The sequence below is a fragment of the Chionomys nivalis genome, chromosome 8, assembly GCF_950005125.1.
Source record: "Chionomys nivalis chromosome 8, mChiNiv1.1, whole genome shotgun sequence".
Classification (NCBI taxonomy): domain Eukaryota; kingdom Metazoa; phylum Chordata; class Mammalia; order Rodentia; family Cricetidae; genus Chionomys; species Chionomys nivalis.
This window is the reverse complement of record NC_080093.1, coordinates 64,789,318-64,805,552: the sequence shown is the minus strand read 5'-3', so window position 1 is coordinate 64,805,552 and position 16,235 is coordinate 64,789,318. Positions and strand designations below refer to the sequence as shown.

The 16,235-nt window shown below is 48.3% G+C and overlaps 1 protein-coding gene across 2 annotated transcripts in view; it reads right to left on the bottom strand.

Moving 5' to 3' along the window:
- The window catches only part of Cpxm2 (carboxypeptidase X, M14 family member 2), a 114,275-nt gene extending 108,115 nt beyond the window's left edge, over positions 1 to 6,160 (bottom strand). For both annotated transcript variants that reach the window (XM_057777977.1, XM_057777978.1), the window contains exon 1: positions 5,743 to 6,160. In XM_057777977.1, the coding sequence (XP_057633960.1) occupies positions 5,743 to 6,058 (316 nt within the window). In that variant the 5' untranslated portion in view covers positions 6,059 to 6,160. The remainder of the gene's footprint in view (positions 1 to 5,742) is intronic.
- Between the last annotated feature and the right edge of the window lie 10,075 nt (positions 6,161 to 16,235).

The window sequence follows — 16,235 nt, the reverse complement described above, 5'->3', positions numbered from 1 at the left end:
CAAGAGACCAGGCAAAGCTCTGCAGGAAAAACATTTTCCACCAACCAGCAACAGCTCACACACAAAGAGCTCTGTTGACAAGCAAATATGCTCAAAGGGCCACCCTTCTTCCCTTTGACGGCTGGGACACAACACATACTAAATGCAAACTGGATGATTCTAGGCGTAGACCCACAAACAAAAATGGATGTCTGCACACTCCGCACGTTCCAGAGGGACTAGCTCAGGACCAGGGGATGTCCGCGTGAGTTTGTTCAGATCCAAACGGTGGCGCAGTCTAGCTGGTGCCTGGAAACACTACAAACAAAGGAGTCAGTGGGAAACCAGATTTAAAGCCTCCATAACCGAGCCAGCTCCTAAGCCAGGGAGCAGCGGAAGAAGAAAACACGATATTCACGTCACTTATTCTCAGTCTTGTTTGTTTCTTTCTGCCATGTGGGTGGAAAAGGCAGGTGAATTATGCAACCGTGATTTATTAGCTGGCTACATTTCATCTTCTAAAAGGAGCATGGCCACCATTCAAAGTCACCCCAAGATATAAACATACCCTAAATCCACTGGCATGGCCTCCATGGAGCTGCTATTTTATTCTTTCTTTGTGCTGGATAATGAAAAGGAGGGACCTGAGGCTCACTTCTGGGACCACAAAGCATTCCCACTGCAGAAGCTGTGTAATTCAACCAGAAACAGCTGAATAAATAGAGTTAGAAGGAGGTTGTCAACGAGGAAGAATATTCTAGCAACCATCACTGCCCGTCCAATGAGTGGATGGCCTTGAAGTGGGAAGAGCCAATCTGGGGAGGGGTGGAGCAGAGGCTGGGCAGCCATTGTCGGAACCTTGTAGTGGAGAGGAATTTGCACTCTGACCACTCACTTTCCTAAAAGTTCTAGGATGCTGGGATAAACTGATGCTTACAAGAAAGGCCTCAGAAAGTTTATGACATGAGAGTCCCCTAACCCCCAGAAAAGGATTCCATGGTGCTATATCCTGGTGGACACAAACACACACACACAAGCACACATGTATGTGTGTGTGTGTGTGTATGCATGGAGAAACTACTGAAATGCATGTACACACAAACATGCATATACTCACACACAAATCCATGGAGAAACTTCTGAAATGTAACATTACAATCTAACTAATAGTATTTATAACAGTCTATGTTATGCTTTTGAAACCCAGTGGCAATTCTGAACCCCCTGCAGATGACTGGCAATGTCTAGACATTTTTGTCTGTGAGGGCTGAGAGAAAGGTCATGGGTCAAAGCTGCATATCCTACAACACACAGGCCCTCACTCCAACCCCTAGCACACATATAATCCAAACTGCTGAGACTGTCTTGATTGGGAAACCTATACTATAGATACCTAAGATTTCCCACTAAGGTCATGGGACCTCACCATAATACTTCTGTAAGTTCCTATGAGCCTATAATTATTCTAAACCTAACTCAAAGTAAATGCTTTTCAGTTTTCTCTTCCATTCAGTACAGCTGGGTCCTTCCATTGAAAATGAAGAACTGGTTAAGCATCCCTGATTCAAGTTCTTGGGAACAAAAGCACTCCAGATTTCATGGTTTTTCCCAGCCATGGAATTGATCTATGTGTCATATACGCCACACACATAGCCTGGAGGTAGCTCTGAGTTGAAGCAAAGCTTTGTGGGGCACAACCACCATGAGTGTACTAGTGCTTAAAGGGCTCAACTATTTGAGCATTTCAAGATTTAGCTTTTTAGAGAATGTGTTCTAGTTTGCCTTCAGTTGCTATGATAAATACATGAGCAAAAAAAAAAAAAAAAAAAAAAAAACTTGGGGAAAGAAAGGGTTGATTTTAACTTACAGGTCACAGTGCATCAAGGGAAGCCAGGGAAGGAGTTCAAGGCAGGAGCTTTGAAGCAGAGACCACAGAGGAAGGCTTTCTTAGCTACCATTCTTACATAGCCTAGGACTACCTGCCTAAGAGAAGCACCACTCACATTGGGCTGGGTGCTCCTACACCAGTTAGCAATCAGCTCTAAGTCCCCCACAAGCCCACCCACAGACCAATCTGAGGGTAGTGATTCTTCAACTGAGGTTCCTTCTTCTCAGGTGTGTCAAGCAGACAACAACCATCACAGGAGGATGCTTACTAGTCTTTCCAATTGACCAAAGGATTCCATTTTCCAAGCCACTTCTATCGCTATTGACACATGGCATTCACAGGGCTTTTCTCTAGTTGACAAAGATCAAAGCCAAAACTCAAATCCAGACCAAACATCCATGCCACCAGCCTCCTCAGGGATCCTCACATATGCCCTATCAGTGCCCACAACACACACTTTTCCAGTTTCTCCTTATCAACTCCAACTTCCCTGCTCCCAAGATCAAAGCGGGAAACATTTCACTGTCTCCAAGCGTGATAGCCAAGTCAGTTCTCCGTTCTGTGCTCTTGCCCATCTCTCAATCTTACCCTCTGCTCCCACCCCACTGCCTAGCTTGTCCTGGAACCCAGCACTCAACAGTCGTGATGCAAATTCCAGACACTTGCCTCTAACACCCCAGACCATAGCCCCAGATTCCCTTTCCTGAAGCACATTTTTAAGATTGGCAACCTGTCCATAAACAGCCCGCCACATCAAGAGTGCCTCTACGACCCTGTGAGTGTTGTATACACCATACCACCACTTAAAGTGGGAGAGAATCATCTTCTCTCTGTGCAAGAGAAGTGCACAAATTCTTCTAGTTCCCTAACCAAGATCGTTTTAATCTCTCCTCTACTACATGGAGTCCACAGTTGAAAGTTTCATTGAACACACACATATACATCCACACACAGTCATGAATCTGTGCACACACAGTCATGCATCCGTGCACACACACACACATACACACACGCATCCGTCTACACATTCGGAGAATGACAGGAGTGGAGGGAGAAAGAGAGGTACTAGCTTAAATTGTTCGATGGAGCCCGGTGGTGGTGGTACATGCATTTAATTCCAACATTCAGGAGGCAAAGACAGGCAGATCTCTGTGAGTTCAAGGCCAGCTCAAACTAGGAGTACTAGCTCCTGTAAACCTAGTTCCAGGACAGGCACCAAAAGCACCAAAGCTACAGAGAAACCCTGTCTTGGAAAAAAAAAGTTCCCCCAGGGCAGGGCTGACTTTTCTTAGGACTGGAGAGGGAGGGGGGAAGGGGGAAGGAAATAGGAGGAGAGGAGGAGGTGAAAATTTTTAATAAATAAATTTTAAAAATTATCTGATGGATGTCACACTCTTCTTATCCTAGCTGGGGAAACTCTAAAACATCCCACCTGATTCATTGGGAAAATGGCTGACATGGCAATGAGCCAGGAAGCAGCTCCCCAAAGGCCTCTCCGGCTGATTCTGGTGCTTCAGGATGTGTTTCATTTGGAGACAGGATCTGGTTGACTAACTATTCACCATGAACAGTTAACGTCCTGTCCCAGGCCAACTTTTATCTGCAAGGTGGCTTTCCAAAGGCAAATGGACCTTTTCTTGCAAACCAGATTCTACCTGACTCCTCCTTCAGAGACCCCCATTCCAAGGCTGATAACCGCCGATGCTCCGAGCAGGAAGGAGAGCCACTTCTGGGCTGTAAGAGCTGAGCCCCCAACACATAAGCTGGGGACACTGCAGAGGCTGGGCTGTGACCCTCTGGGCTGTCAGGACAGATTATAACTGGTCACTCATAAGAATACCCAAATAAATTCAGCTCACTGAATCAGGCCTAGTCAGCCATATCCCCCTGGAAAGCATTGGCCTCATCCTTCTATTTATTGTCTTGACATCCCATCTTCTGTACGACTCTCAGCACACCTGTGATTATTTCCCCAGAGTCACACAACTTCTGTGAGGTCCTTGGAGAAGGGACTAGGTTGTCTTATGTTCTCTCTCCCTAGCACACAGTAAAGGATGTTATGAGAGGCTGTGACATCATCAGACACAGTAAAATGCAGCGGCAGACACTGTGCTTTCTATCTGCAGGTGAAGCAGTTGGGGCTCAAAAAGTGGACCCTACGTTCCAGGTTGCTAAATGGCAATCCCAAGGCCTGACTAATAAGGTGGGCTTTTGTGGGAGCTCACTGATGGGGATCTATTCCACCTTGACCAAAGATCAGAGAGTTCAGGTCTATTCTTGCTCCTTCAAGGTTATGACAGGAGGTTTGACCCAGGGCGTGGCTAACAGGATGTTTTGACAGAGCATGTGGTTACTTGATGCTTTGAGTATTGAGGAGGTGATTACTTTGTTTGTTCCTAGTATAGTGGTAAAGGAGTCTTTTGTCTTTCCTCTCCTCTTTGGATTGGGGTATTTAAAGCGTTTGAGACATAAATGCAGGGTGAACTTTAGAATTTACTGGATGCCCTCTTGACTCTATTCTGCATCTCTGTCTTTTTTTCTTTTTTTTTTTAATTTCTGTTTTTTCTACCTGCCATTTCTTAATCCTCACAGAAGACCCGGCTCATGTTGTTGCTTTCAATTCTCCCAAGTAAGACAGTGATAAAATAATTTACTTCCCCCGTTTGAGCTTAAGGCTCCTCATCTGTAACACAACAAGGACAGCCATTTTCCTGAGCTAGGAAGAGAACTTAATGAGACCAGCAGACATTACTAAAGTCAGCGTCTCATCCCACCCTTTTATTCAAGCCACTGCAGTTGTCTACATTTTAATCCATGTTAAAACTCACACACACACAAAAAAAAAAAACATTGGGAACTTCCTATGGATCTATTTGGGGGTCACACAACCCACAAAACTGTCAACAGCATATGGCAGGGATTCAGCCATGCACAAAGGTAGTACTCAAATGGGGCCAGCCCCTCAGGAGTGTCTGCACATGCAGACCCTTGACACCCTAGTTGATGACTTTGGTATCTGTTAACCAAATGAAAAGCCACTTCTGAGCTCAGAGCTCTGGGACCTAGAACATGACTCTCTTTTTCAGGCAAAGACACTGCAAGGTCATAGAATTAGGTCACTGTCCTGCTGGCTTCCCAAGGCTGAAACAGGAGGGACACAGCTCTGACACTGAGCAATCACCACCTGAAACAATTTAGAGAAAGTCCTCTTCACAGGTTGTGTGATAGCGACTGGACCGGAAGAAAGTGAAGATGAATTTTAATTTACTCTTTCAATAAGGAAAATGAGAGGGACGCAAAGGATGCGCAGCTCACCCCAAACTGCCTGCCACTCGGAACTTTCCAGGGCTTCTCTAGTCTGCCCTTTCTTGGCAGAATCTTGGCTGCTACCGGGACCAGAAGTGGTCCAAAGTCTCCAGCTGGGACTGTGCCATCCTGTGCATAGTGGATTCAAGGGGCCCACTGGCAGGAGGGTAGAGGGAATAGAGAAGGGGCACAGCCTGAATAAAGGCCACTGACCAAGCCTTGTCCAAGGCTATCTGCCAAATTACACCAGTCAGTCACATGCCGATGGTTTAAAGTCATTCTGAAGAAAACGTCTCTGAAGACTGAAGACCTAGACAGAGCAGGAAGAAGCAATAGACACCTCTTGGGACACCGGGGCCGGCTCCCCAGGCAGCTTCCCAAAGTGCACAATTCTGTCTGAGGGGGCAGGGAGAGTAAGATGGGCTTAACTTGGATGCAATCTCTAGTGAGTAGCCAGCACCACAGGATTTTGGCTGGCATCACTGAGGGAGACATACTGGGAAGCCAGGTGTCCCCTGGAATGCAGCGATCGAGGGCGCCCCCTCGGGTCGCCCGATGCAAAAAGTTACCTGGTGGAGGCGTCTCTGCGACTACCTTCTCCCTCTTGGGAGCCTTCTTAGGCTTGGCGGCCTTCTTGGGCGGCCTGGGCTCCTGCTGGAGCTGCTCCTGCTGCTCCTGCTTCTCCACCCCGAGACCCTCATGCAGTGGAGGCGAGAAGAGCTCGGGCTCCCGCTCCGGTTGCTCATAGTAGCGCCCGCGTCTCCAAAGTTCCTGGCCATAGTAGTCTGGCTCTTCGAAGGCTGCGCCCTGTGCTCTGACCCCAGCCAAGGCCACCGCCACAAGTGCCAAGGCTAGCGCCCGGGAGGCGGCTCCTCGATGGGCCATGCCCGCCCCGTTCTGCACCCTGGGCAGGGTCCGGGTTCCCGGGAGCGACAAGCAGGCTACAGATGACTGCTATGGCTCGGGACAGGGGCGCGGGCGCTGAAGCGGGTGCAGATGCGGCGGGCCCTGGCTGGTGGGACAGGCCAGACGGGCGGGGCTGGACCAGAGCTGGGCGGGCAGGGGCGCGCCCAGGAGAGGCGAGGCGCCGGCAGACCCGCCCTCCTTCCTGCCGGGGCCTCGCCAGCAGGTGTTGAAGGCCCTTTCATTCTAAGACTGTAACCAGCCTTCCTTGTCTTTCCCATTCTGTCCTGCTGGGCACCCCTTCTCAGACTTCGGGCATGCTGATCTTCGGAGGGAACTTCGGGCTGTGTCTTCCATTCCTTTTTGCAGAGGGACAAACCTGAGTTAAAACTAGCCTGAAATCTTGAGGCTAGATAGAACCAGAAGGCTGCCTACCTGTCTTGCTGCTCTCAGCCCAGGCAGAAACCCCAAGTACCTGAATGAAGTTCCTTGAGAGCAGGGCCTAAGGGCCTGGGGACCCCTGCTCTCAGCCCTCCAGAATATTTCTGTTGGAGAGAATGAGGCCAATCAAAGACCACCATTTCCTAAGTTACAAGAGGGCATTGGTCTCTTCCAAGGATCAGGCCTGTCTGGAGAAATCTGGTGTTGCTTCCCTTTGATAAAGTGATCCCCACTTTTAAACAGCATGCCTCAGGTTTTCTTAGTCTTCTCTAATAGAGTGGAAGCTAGAGGCCCCAACTTCTCTCCAGGCTGGAACGCTGGAGATCCAGGGCCTGCAGCAATTTCTATGGCTCCTCTAACTGACTGAGACAGGGTTAACCCAAGAGACCTACTGACTCACGGGTTAGATGTCTGAGGCTGAAGTCAAGGTATGAGGTGGTAGCTGAGGGACTCAGCAGAGAGTTCTGGGGCGGGGAGGGGGAGGATAATGGCTTTCTAGCCACTTAGGGTGTCGCTAAGTCAGGTTCTAGCAGAGGTACAGATGGGGTTCCATATATTCCCTGACTTTCAGCTGAAACTGTTTTGCAGGCTGCCTGCCTCCTGGTTTGTGTGCCTTCCAGGGCCTGCCTCGGGTCTTTGCAGGCTGCCTAGCATCTCAGAGTCAGTACTCACGGGTCAAACCTAAGCCACACCTTCAAATCTTTTCTACCTCCAGCTAGGGAATAGTGTCTTAGTTCAAGTTTCCCTTGCTGCCGTGAAATGCCATAACCAAAAAGCAGGTAGGGGAGGAGAGGGTTTGTTCAGCCTATGCTTCCATGGCACTGTTCATCACTGATGGAAGTGAGGACAGGAACTCAAGCAGGATCCTGATGGCAGGCGTTGACGCAGAGGTCATGGATGGTGCTTACTGGCTTGCTTCCCATGGCTTGCTCAGTCTGCCTTCCTGCAGAACCCAGGACCACCAGCCCAGGAACAGCACCACCCACAATGGGCCGGCCCCTCCCTCATCAACCACTAATTAAGAAAACACCTTACAGCAAAGGCTTATGGAGGCTTTTTCTCAACTGAAGCTCCCTCCTTTCAGATAACTCTAGCTCATGTCAAGTCGGCGTTAGACAGTTTGCAGTCTCCACTTTTTGGAGCTCATGGGATTAGAGGAGGCGCTGAGATAAACCAAGTCTTGCCCCAGATGTCACCAGTTTACTCTGTACACTTAACTCACAGGGTCTAAGGACTCAGAGAGATGCCTGCGGGGGGGGGGGGGGGCATGGTACCTGCACAGAGACAGCTAGCCCTCAGTCTGTCAGTCTGGTTCCGAGGGCCTAGAAAATGACTCTAGAATGCCTCTGAGTGAACCTGGGCACTGGGATATGGCCTCCCTATTTGCCCGGAAGAGGGAACCACAAGCTTGAGGCCCCTGACGTCAGGGTGTTAGCCAGGTCAGCTATCATTCTTTGTCTCACTCCTTTGTCCTTGTTCTTTGCCTCAATGTCCCTATCCAGGCCACCCAGTTGGCCTTTGGATTGCAGTTTTAGGAACTCCCGGACATAAGGGTCTTGCAAGAGGAAATTGTAGCTGACACAGGGCCCATGGGGGAGGACCAGAGGGCCTTGGTTCCAGTGGTCAAGCCTCTAGGATACTCAGGATGCAAGATGCAGAAAACTTCTCCAGAAGAGAAGAGACAGCCTCTTCTCCACCGGCATTCCAGGCAGGCATGGGGTTCAGTTGGACCCCATCCGCTTTTCTCTGTATACGTCCTCTGAGCTCACTCACAGGGGTTGTTATCTAAAGCCAGCCACCTCGAACAAGAAAATAAGTCCCAGGGATTTGTGTGTAGCGGAAGAAAGAGGCTCCATTAGCAAGCCACACTCCTGATGAAGACCAGCAAGAGAACCATTTAGGGTTTTACATATTACCTAGGGTAGGTGTTCTAGCAGACAGACACCAGGCCCATGCAGACCCACAAAGGCTCCTAAACACTATGTGCTTCTCACATGACTCTGACAGCTGAAATTTAACACTACCTCCTCTTGAATCCTACAGAACAGATGGGAACAGAGTCACCCTCAGACATACAGCAACTGGTAATGGTCCAGGCACAACCTGCTTGAGCCAGTAGTTAGAGCATAGGAAATCTTGGTAGCCCCAAACCCCTCAGTTCTGAGACCATTTGATAGCTTCCTTTGGCAACTCCAAGGTCAACAATGAAACATGCACCTGCACTTTCAAGGTCTAAGAAGCTTCCAGAGAATGTCCCCATCTGAATGTGCATTTCTGCCTAGGCCTAAAATCAGGAAATGAGTCCCGCTCATCCCAGCTCTCGCTGCTAATGTTTGCTTGTTTGTTTTCCCTGGAGAGATGCATAATTAGAGCAAGCAGGACAAACAGAACAGAGACGATCGATCTCTCAGAGCCAGCTCTCCAGAGTGACAGCCAGCAGCAGTATTCCTTCTCTCTCTCTCTCTCTCTCTCTCTCTCTCTCTCTCTCTCTCTCTCTCTTTCTCTCTCTCTGGGGATACTCACTGGGAAATCTGTGGCATTCAAAGGTCAGAGACTATAGAAAGGACAGCAAAGCTGAACCTAGTATTCTCGTCCCCAAGCCTCTTCCCACCTCCCAGTGCCTGCCTGTCTGCAGGGAAGGTCTCTGCCTTCTTGACTGCCCCGATGAACTCTCTCCAGCCAATCATCTGTCGATTTCTTCCCTGTGATAGCTATCAGCAGTGTCTGGTGCATTAGCTATCAGCAGTGTCTGGTGCATCCCAGGCTAGTCTTCAACTCACTTTATTTCCAAGGATGACCTTGAACCGCTGCTCCTCTTGCCTCTACCTTCCAAGTGTTGAGATGCAGGGATGACATCCACGCACCACTAAGTCCCATATTATTGCAGTGTTGGAGACTGATCCCGAGGCTTCATGAGTGCAGGCAAACTCTCTACTAAGTGAGTTCTATGCCAGCCCTGGCATTATTTTTCAGCTAACTTCCTCTGCTCCTGCTTCATCCCTTTGTGTCTCCTTCAGAGACCCATGCCAGAGCCCCGCAACACTCGCGTACTTGGTCACACTGCTTTCCAGCTCACTGACCTGTGGGACATTGTGCACTTGAGGCTCGCACCTACTCTCCAGGTCCAATGTCACTCCCCTAGTGAAGACCCCACACAGGTCCAAACCACCTAGATGAGATGTCAAACTCACCATGCTTCAAGTCAGTCCTCACCACTCCCCAACAGGTGACCACGGTAGGGTGTGTTCTCTGTAGCATTTGGCACTGCTTTTGTAGACTCTTTAGAAACTGATGATTATGATAATCTGCTGATTTTACATTCTTTGCAGAAACAAAGAGACAGAAAATCCTTGTCACGTGACTACACTTGGCAAAGGTCTTTCATAGCACCAGCCAGAGAGTGTTTTTCTATGAAACTGTTTTTGTTCTTAACCTAATAACATATCTGATTAACTTTAGTCTGAGACCCCAACAAGGGACTTGGAACATCTCTCCAGGGGATCAGTGGAGCTTGATAAAATGTGGGCTCCTCTTGGATGATAGCCATGCAATAAAGCCAGGCTTTCCAGGATGGGGAACAGCTACAGAAGGGGGAGCAAAATGGCAGTTGGAAGCCCTCCTGCTTCCTGAGTCTGCCACAGGCTCATTGTTTGCTTTGCTCAAGAATCTGCTACTGTATTTCTGTTAAGTAAGGTAAGCCGGTGTTTGTCTGTTCATCCATCCCTGAGACTCAGAATGCCGTTAAGCCGATTTCTGTTATACAACATAAATCTGTACTTGTCAAATAATCCGCAGACACCTTACACAGCTAACAATTGTTCAAATATTTATGAGCCCCACGGAGGAGATTTATGTTAAGCTGCTTGACAGGGAAAAAGAGACTGTGCAGTTCCACGGAACATTCTGTTGAAACAAATATTGTCAAGACATCGATACATTTATAGCATTTTTTTCACAATGGACTTTCACACCTGCTCATTTCCCTAATTATCCCCGCGACTGTTACTCTTTTGGATTTTTTTTTTTGAAGGATCAGTAATTTGAAAAATTAGTTTCTATATAAAGAAAAATACATACTTGGGCACAGCCCATTTCTAAAAATACAGTCTGGAGATGCATGCTGAGGGAGAAAGATACTGAGTTGTTATGGCAACTATGATTATAATTACGAAGCTGGAGGGCTTTTCCTGTTCATTACTATGTTGAGATGTGGTGATTTAAATGGCATTGTCCTTTGTACTGTCTCAATCTCATTACTACATAATTATCCATTTTGTATTTAATCGTCAACGTGTTTGTTCTTATCCGTATACCCTGTAGATTTGGCATCTTTTGCTGTCTTATTCTTAGTTCATGGGTCCCCCTTGGAACCCAGCTTTCTCCCCTCTCTGTGATTTCATTTTCAATTCGACCTTTGAGGAAGCATGTGTGGGCATGAGCTATTCCTTTTGTAAATAACAAGACACTAACAGCACCACAGCTAAAAGCAACCCAGCAGACACCTGGGAAGATGCTGGACTCAGAAAAGCCAGAGCCTCCTGGGCACCCTCTGAGATCCAGCACTTTTGATCTATGTCATATGAGTTACTTTCCTCATCAATGGGGCCAATGACCTGGCAGAGCAACTTATAAGAAAAAGGATTTGTTTGACTCGTAGTTTGAGGGGATACAGTTCATTATGGCAGGGAACATGTAACAGAAGGTGGTGCTATCTGTGCTGGCTGGAACAGGTTGTTCAAATTTCAATAGAAATGGAAGTAGAAATCAGATGAGAAGCGGGTAAGGTTATGAAACTTTTAAGTTTAAGAGACCACTTCCTCCAGTGAGGTTCCACCAACCCTTCAAACACCACGAACAGCTGGAAACCAAACTAGTTAAACACATGATCCTATGGGAGATACTTTACATTCAAACATAATTATCCCAAACCAATTACTACATAAAGAAAATTAATTTTTTTCTTATTTATAACTTTATGATTACTTCTAGGCCATAAGGTACAACATAGATAATCAAGTAAATGCAAAATCATAAAACATTTATCAAATGTCCTTTGCCGATGTCTGTGATATACTGATAGACAGACAGGCAGGCAGATTAATACTCAGTACGCATGTATCTGAGATCATGACTAGAAAAGGAGATATATTGCAGTTTACTACACCCAATTGATTTCCCTACTGTGGTAGTCAGTGTTTATTGCCAATTCGGGAGAATCGAGAATCACCCAGGAGTCGGCATGTACGAGGTGGAAGGTTCCATTCCTTGGCCGGGTCCCAGTCTGTAGAAATGGGGGGGGGGGGTGCTGGACAGCAACAGCGTTAATCTCCCTCTGGTTCTTGATTGCAGATGTCGTGTGACCCGCTACTTCAGGCTCCTGCCACCTTGACCTCACCACCATGACAGACTGCACTCTGAAACTGTGTGGTTTCACCTTTGAACTGCTTTCGCCCGAGTGATGTAACACAGGAGCAGGAAGAGAAGCGAAGGCCCTGACCCTTCAGGAAACATGGTGTGTTACAAGGCTTTGGCATTGCTCCTCCACCCATAAGTCGTCCTCAGATTGTGACTCCTGTGCTGAGCCCCAGATGCTTCTGAGATGAGCTCCCTGGAGAAGCCCGACACCGATGTTTCTTTCCACCTCAGCACATTTCCTTCTCCGTCTATGAGCAAAGGAAGGCAAGCTGTGCCAGCAGGTGATAAACAGCCACAAAAAAAAAAAAATCCATTTCTCTGTCTGTGAAAGTTAAGCTCAAGATCCGTACATACCGTTTTCCCCTTGCTATGATAAAATGTCGTGGCCCTACTAGAGAAACTTCAGAGAGAGAGGGTTTATTTTGACTCTCGGGTTGGGGGGTTAAAGTCCATCCTCGCAGAGAAGCTAATGAAGGATGGAGCTTGTGGCGGCTGGTCACACTGCAGTTATGGTCAGAAGCGGGAGAGATGAAGGCTGGTGCTCACCTCACTTCTCCTTTCTGTGTCTGAGGCTCCAGCCCAAGATCACCCACATTTAGAGTGGGTATTCCTGCCTCAACTAACCCAGTTTAAAAACTTGTCACAGATGCGCCTCACAGACAGAGGCAAGTTTCCATGGTAACACGAAATCCCATCAAATTGATGCTACTAGACATCGCAAGGTCTAGGACCTAACGCTTTGGATATGCAACCCAAATTGGCGCCCATTACTAGCACCTGGATGTAATTCTCCACCTTTTTAGACTGAAGCTTCCAAACTGCAGTGAATCAAACAGAAGGCCCTTTGTCCTTCCTGCTTACAGGAAGGTATTAAATGTGGAAGCACATAAATCTTTTACCTTAATAAGTAAGCAAATTCCACAAGAAGACAGCCAATGACCAGGGAGGGGAGTAAGGGACTAGATGAGGACCTGAAGCGCCAGGCAGGCTTTATAGGCGACAGCAGCATAGGCCTCGGGTTTTTAATCCTGAATCTACCACAGTCACAGTGCAGCCTGGAGCTGCAGGACTGCAACTCCAGGCCCAGTTTACATGTGTGCAAAATGGGACAACCTCTCTGAGTGGATAGGGAACCCTGGTGAGAATTTAGTGGAAACATGCATATAGCTCTCAACATAGAGTGCCCAAGTATCAGCCTTTAGGTTTGTTGAACTCGGTGCCCAGTAAATAGAAGAGAGAGAGAGAGAGAGAGAGAGAGAGAGAGAGAGAGAGAGAGAGAGAGAGAGAGAGAGAGACTGAAAAAGTGGCAAGTTCACATCTCTGGAACCCCCTTCTTCTCGGAGTCTCGGTCTGGAGGAGCCACCGCTGCTGACCACTGCACACACCCTAGGTGTCTCTCTCCACGTTGGTACAGTCTGCTCAGGAACAGGGAAAGTCCCACCATTCTTATAACCTTAATACAGCCCTTCCTCATCCCACAATGATAGAGCCCACAGTTAGGGATTTGGGGGCTCTGTCATATACAGAGTGTTCCCACCTGGTGTGGCTACTCGGCAGGCATAGCAGGTCTCTTCTTCCAAGAAGCAAATCTAGAGCCAGACCAACCCATGGCTCGGTCATCCAAGAGAGCTGAACTGAGCTAGTTAGTGAGCCTGGATATGAAAGGAGAGAAAGCAAAGCTTCCTGGGAAGCCACTGGCCTCTGACTCTCATTTGCCTGACTAGGACTTGCATGTCTCCCATGGGTTTTTACAGGGTCTAGGACCATGTGCGTGGGTCCTACCTCAATAGATAAACAACTTAATGTCTGTCTGTCTGTCTCTCTCTCTCTCTCTCTCTGGAAATACTCTAAGGAACTTAGATGAAGACAGCCCAGCAACAATTAAAATCACTATGAAGTAGTTTCTTTCCCAGTGAAACCTCCCAGTTATTAGTTACATAAATAAAAACATTTTCATCTTTCAGGTCGCAGCTTAAGTGTCATTTCCTCAGGGAGCTCTTTTCAGAGAATTCTGTCTGGAGACATCCCTCATTTCTTGACTCTGCATCTTGTTTTTTTTTTGTTTTGTTTTGTTTTTGTTTTTCCTTTGGGGAGCCCAGCCCTGTCATTTTCCTCTGGCTCCTGTGACTGGAATAAGAGACAGGCTGGTGGAGAGTGACCACATTTCTGCGACCAGATCTGGCTCGCCAGCTATGCTCCAGCACAGATCAGGACACCTCTCTGCACCTTGGTGGCCTCATCTAAGAGAAAATAACCGGTTCTCTTTGTTCCACTCAGCTCCCGGAACCAACACTCTTGGGCCACTCTCAGCCCTGGACAGAGACACTTCTGTCTGCAGTGATCGCTGAGACACGTTGGTCATAATACTGAGACCATGAAGCTGAGCACTCGGCTCTAAACAGGACATCTACGTCAGGTCACCGAGGAGGAGACAGAAAGATGTTAAGAGCCAGAGGATGGGGAGGAGGGCTGTGAAACGCAGTCCTCCTTACCTGGGACCCGACACAGCTATTGTACTCATGGGCTCAGAGCAGCCTTGGTCACCTGCACAGGACCAAGCCAGGCCAAATCCTGGCACAGATGGAGCAGAAGATCTGCAGGCCCCATGCCTTACAGAGGAGCTATTGGCAGTTGGTAGCTGCTGAGAGAGGGCAAAATCAGTCTTTTTTGAGGACATGGCCACTGGTACGTTTCTCATGATCTAGGGGATGGCTCCACATCCGTGCATATATGGGCAACACTTACTGGACATAGTGAGTTATCAGGGGACAAAAGACATGAATGAGATTGGAAAGGAGGGTATGTTGGAAGGGATATGGGGGAGTTGAGAGGGGGAGGTGGGGGCTATATGTGGTCATATTGCATTGTATAAAAGTATAAAATTGCCCCAAAATATGGAGAAAGGGAAGTAAAGTAGTTCCATTTTTGCAGATGAAGTGTGGAGATAAGTGAATTGACCCAGGAACAAGGGCCTAGAACAGCACCTTGCCATCACCAAGGCTGAGTCACAATACTGTCTTCCCCGCTCTGGCTTCACATGTGCCCAGGAACTAAAGTGGGATACATTCACCGTAGTTCCTGGCATGGGGCAGGTACTCTAAAGGCTGGCACAGGGCTTTCTCAATCTGGCCTTGGCATGTTTCTGAACTCACCCAATTTTTTTTTAACTCAAGAGCCCCTCCTCTGGCCAGGCTGAGAATTCCCCTCCCTAGCATTTGGTTCTCCTCCTTTCCCACCACAGCTGTCCCTTCCCAGAGGGCCCCTTGCCAATCCTTCTCAGGTGTATTCCCAGGCCCTGTGATCTCCATACCCCACCCACCCGTCCGGAGGCCCAGAGCCCTGAGTCACACCTGCAGCCTGGAGGGACAAGCGTCCTGTGCACTGTGAAGCTGCAGGCCCTCACTCCTTGGAGGCACACACTGCACCAGGCGGTGGCAAATGGCTGCTGTATAAGGAAACTAGGAAACTGGAGAGGGGAAGGCAGAGCAGGGCTTTTCAGCTCCCTGATCAGACATGTGTGTGCACTGAGCAGAGACAACGCACCCTCACTGAGGCTATTTCTCATGTGAGTCATTGGAAATGGGGACAGAGGTACTGTAGGAAGAAAACCAAACAACTGCACCACCTGGAAGATGAGCCATTTGTACCCAAGTGTTTCCCAAGTCACAGATTCTCAGAGTTCTGTGCTGGGATGACTCTGTTCTATGAGAGCTATGTCTACATTGATCAGCCTAGGGACAGAGCACAGACCGTGAGCCACCACAGTTCCAAAGAGGCCACCCTCCGTGTCTTTAGGGACTCACTTGCACCATAACGAACAGGGTGACTGGTCATGCTGCTGGCCTTCTTCACCCTGCCCAAGGTGCTGGCTCTCTGTGAGGAATGACAGCTCCCCAAACCTTCCCAGTGTAGGTCAGAGGATCCTAAAGGCTGAGGCACAGCCCAACTCAGCACACCACTCTCTGGACTCTCAGGCGCATGTCCAACCTGCTGCATGCCAACTGTGGACACGTCCACAGGACCCCTTCTTCCCATCTAACCAGCTCTAGTCCAAACTGTTCTCAGTGGATTGGGGGTCCAGCCAGTCCAATAAGCACTGACTCTCTAATCCTACCCTTCCTGTCTGTAGTTTCCGTTGTCCCACTGCCTCTCTTTCTCCTACCTCCAGTTTCTCTTCAAAGTATCTGCTAAATGATACCCAGGATCCTTGACTAGAGACAAGACCATCTGTATTACTCCTGGGAAAGCCCAAACCATCAGGATCCCCCTGCCAGCCAGTGTCCAAATCCCAGACTCAGACCCT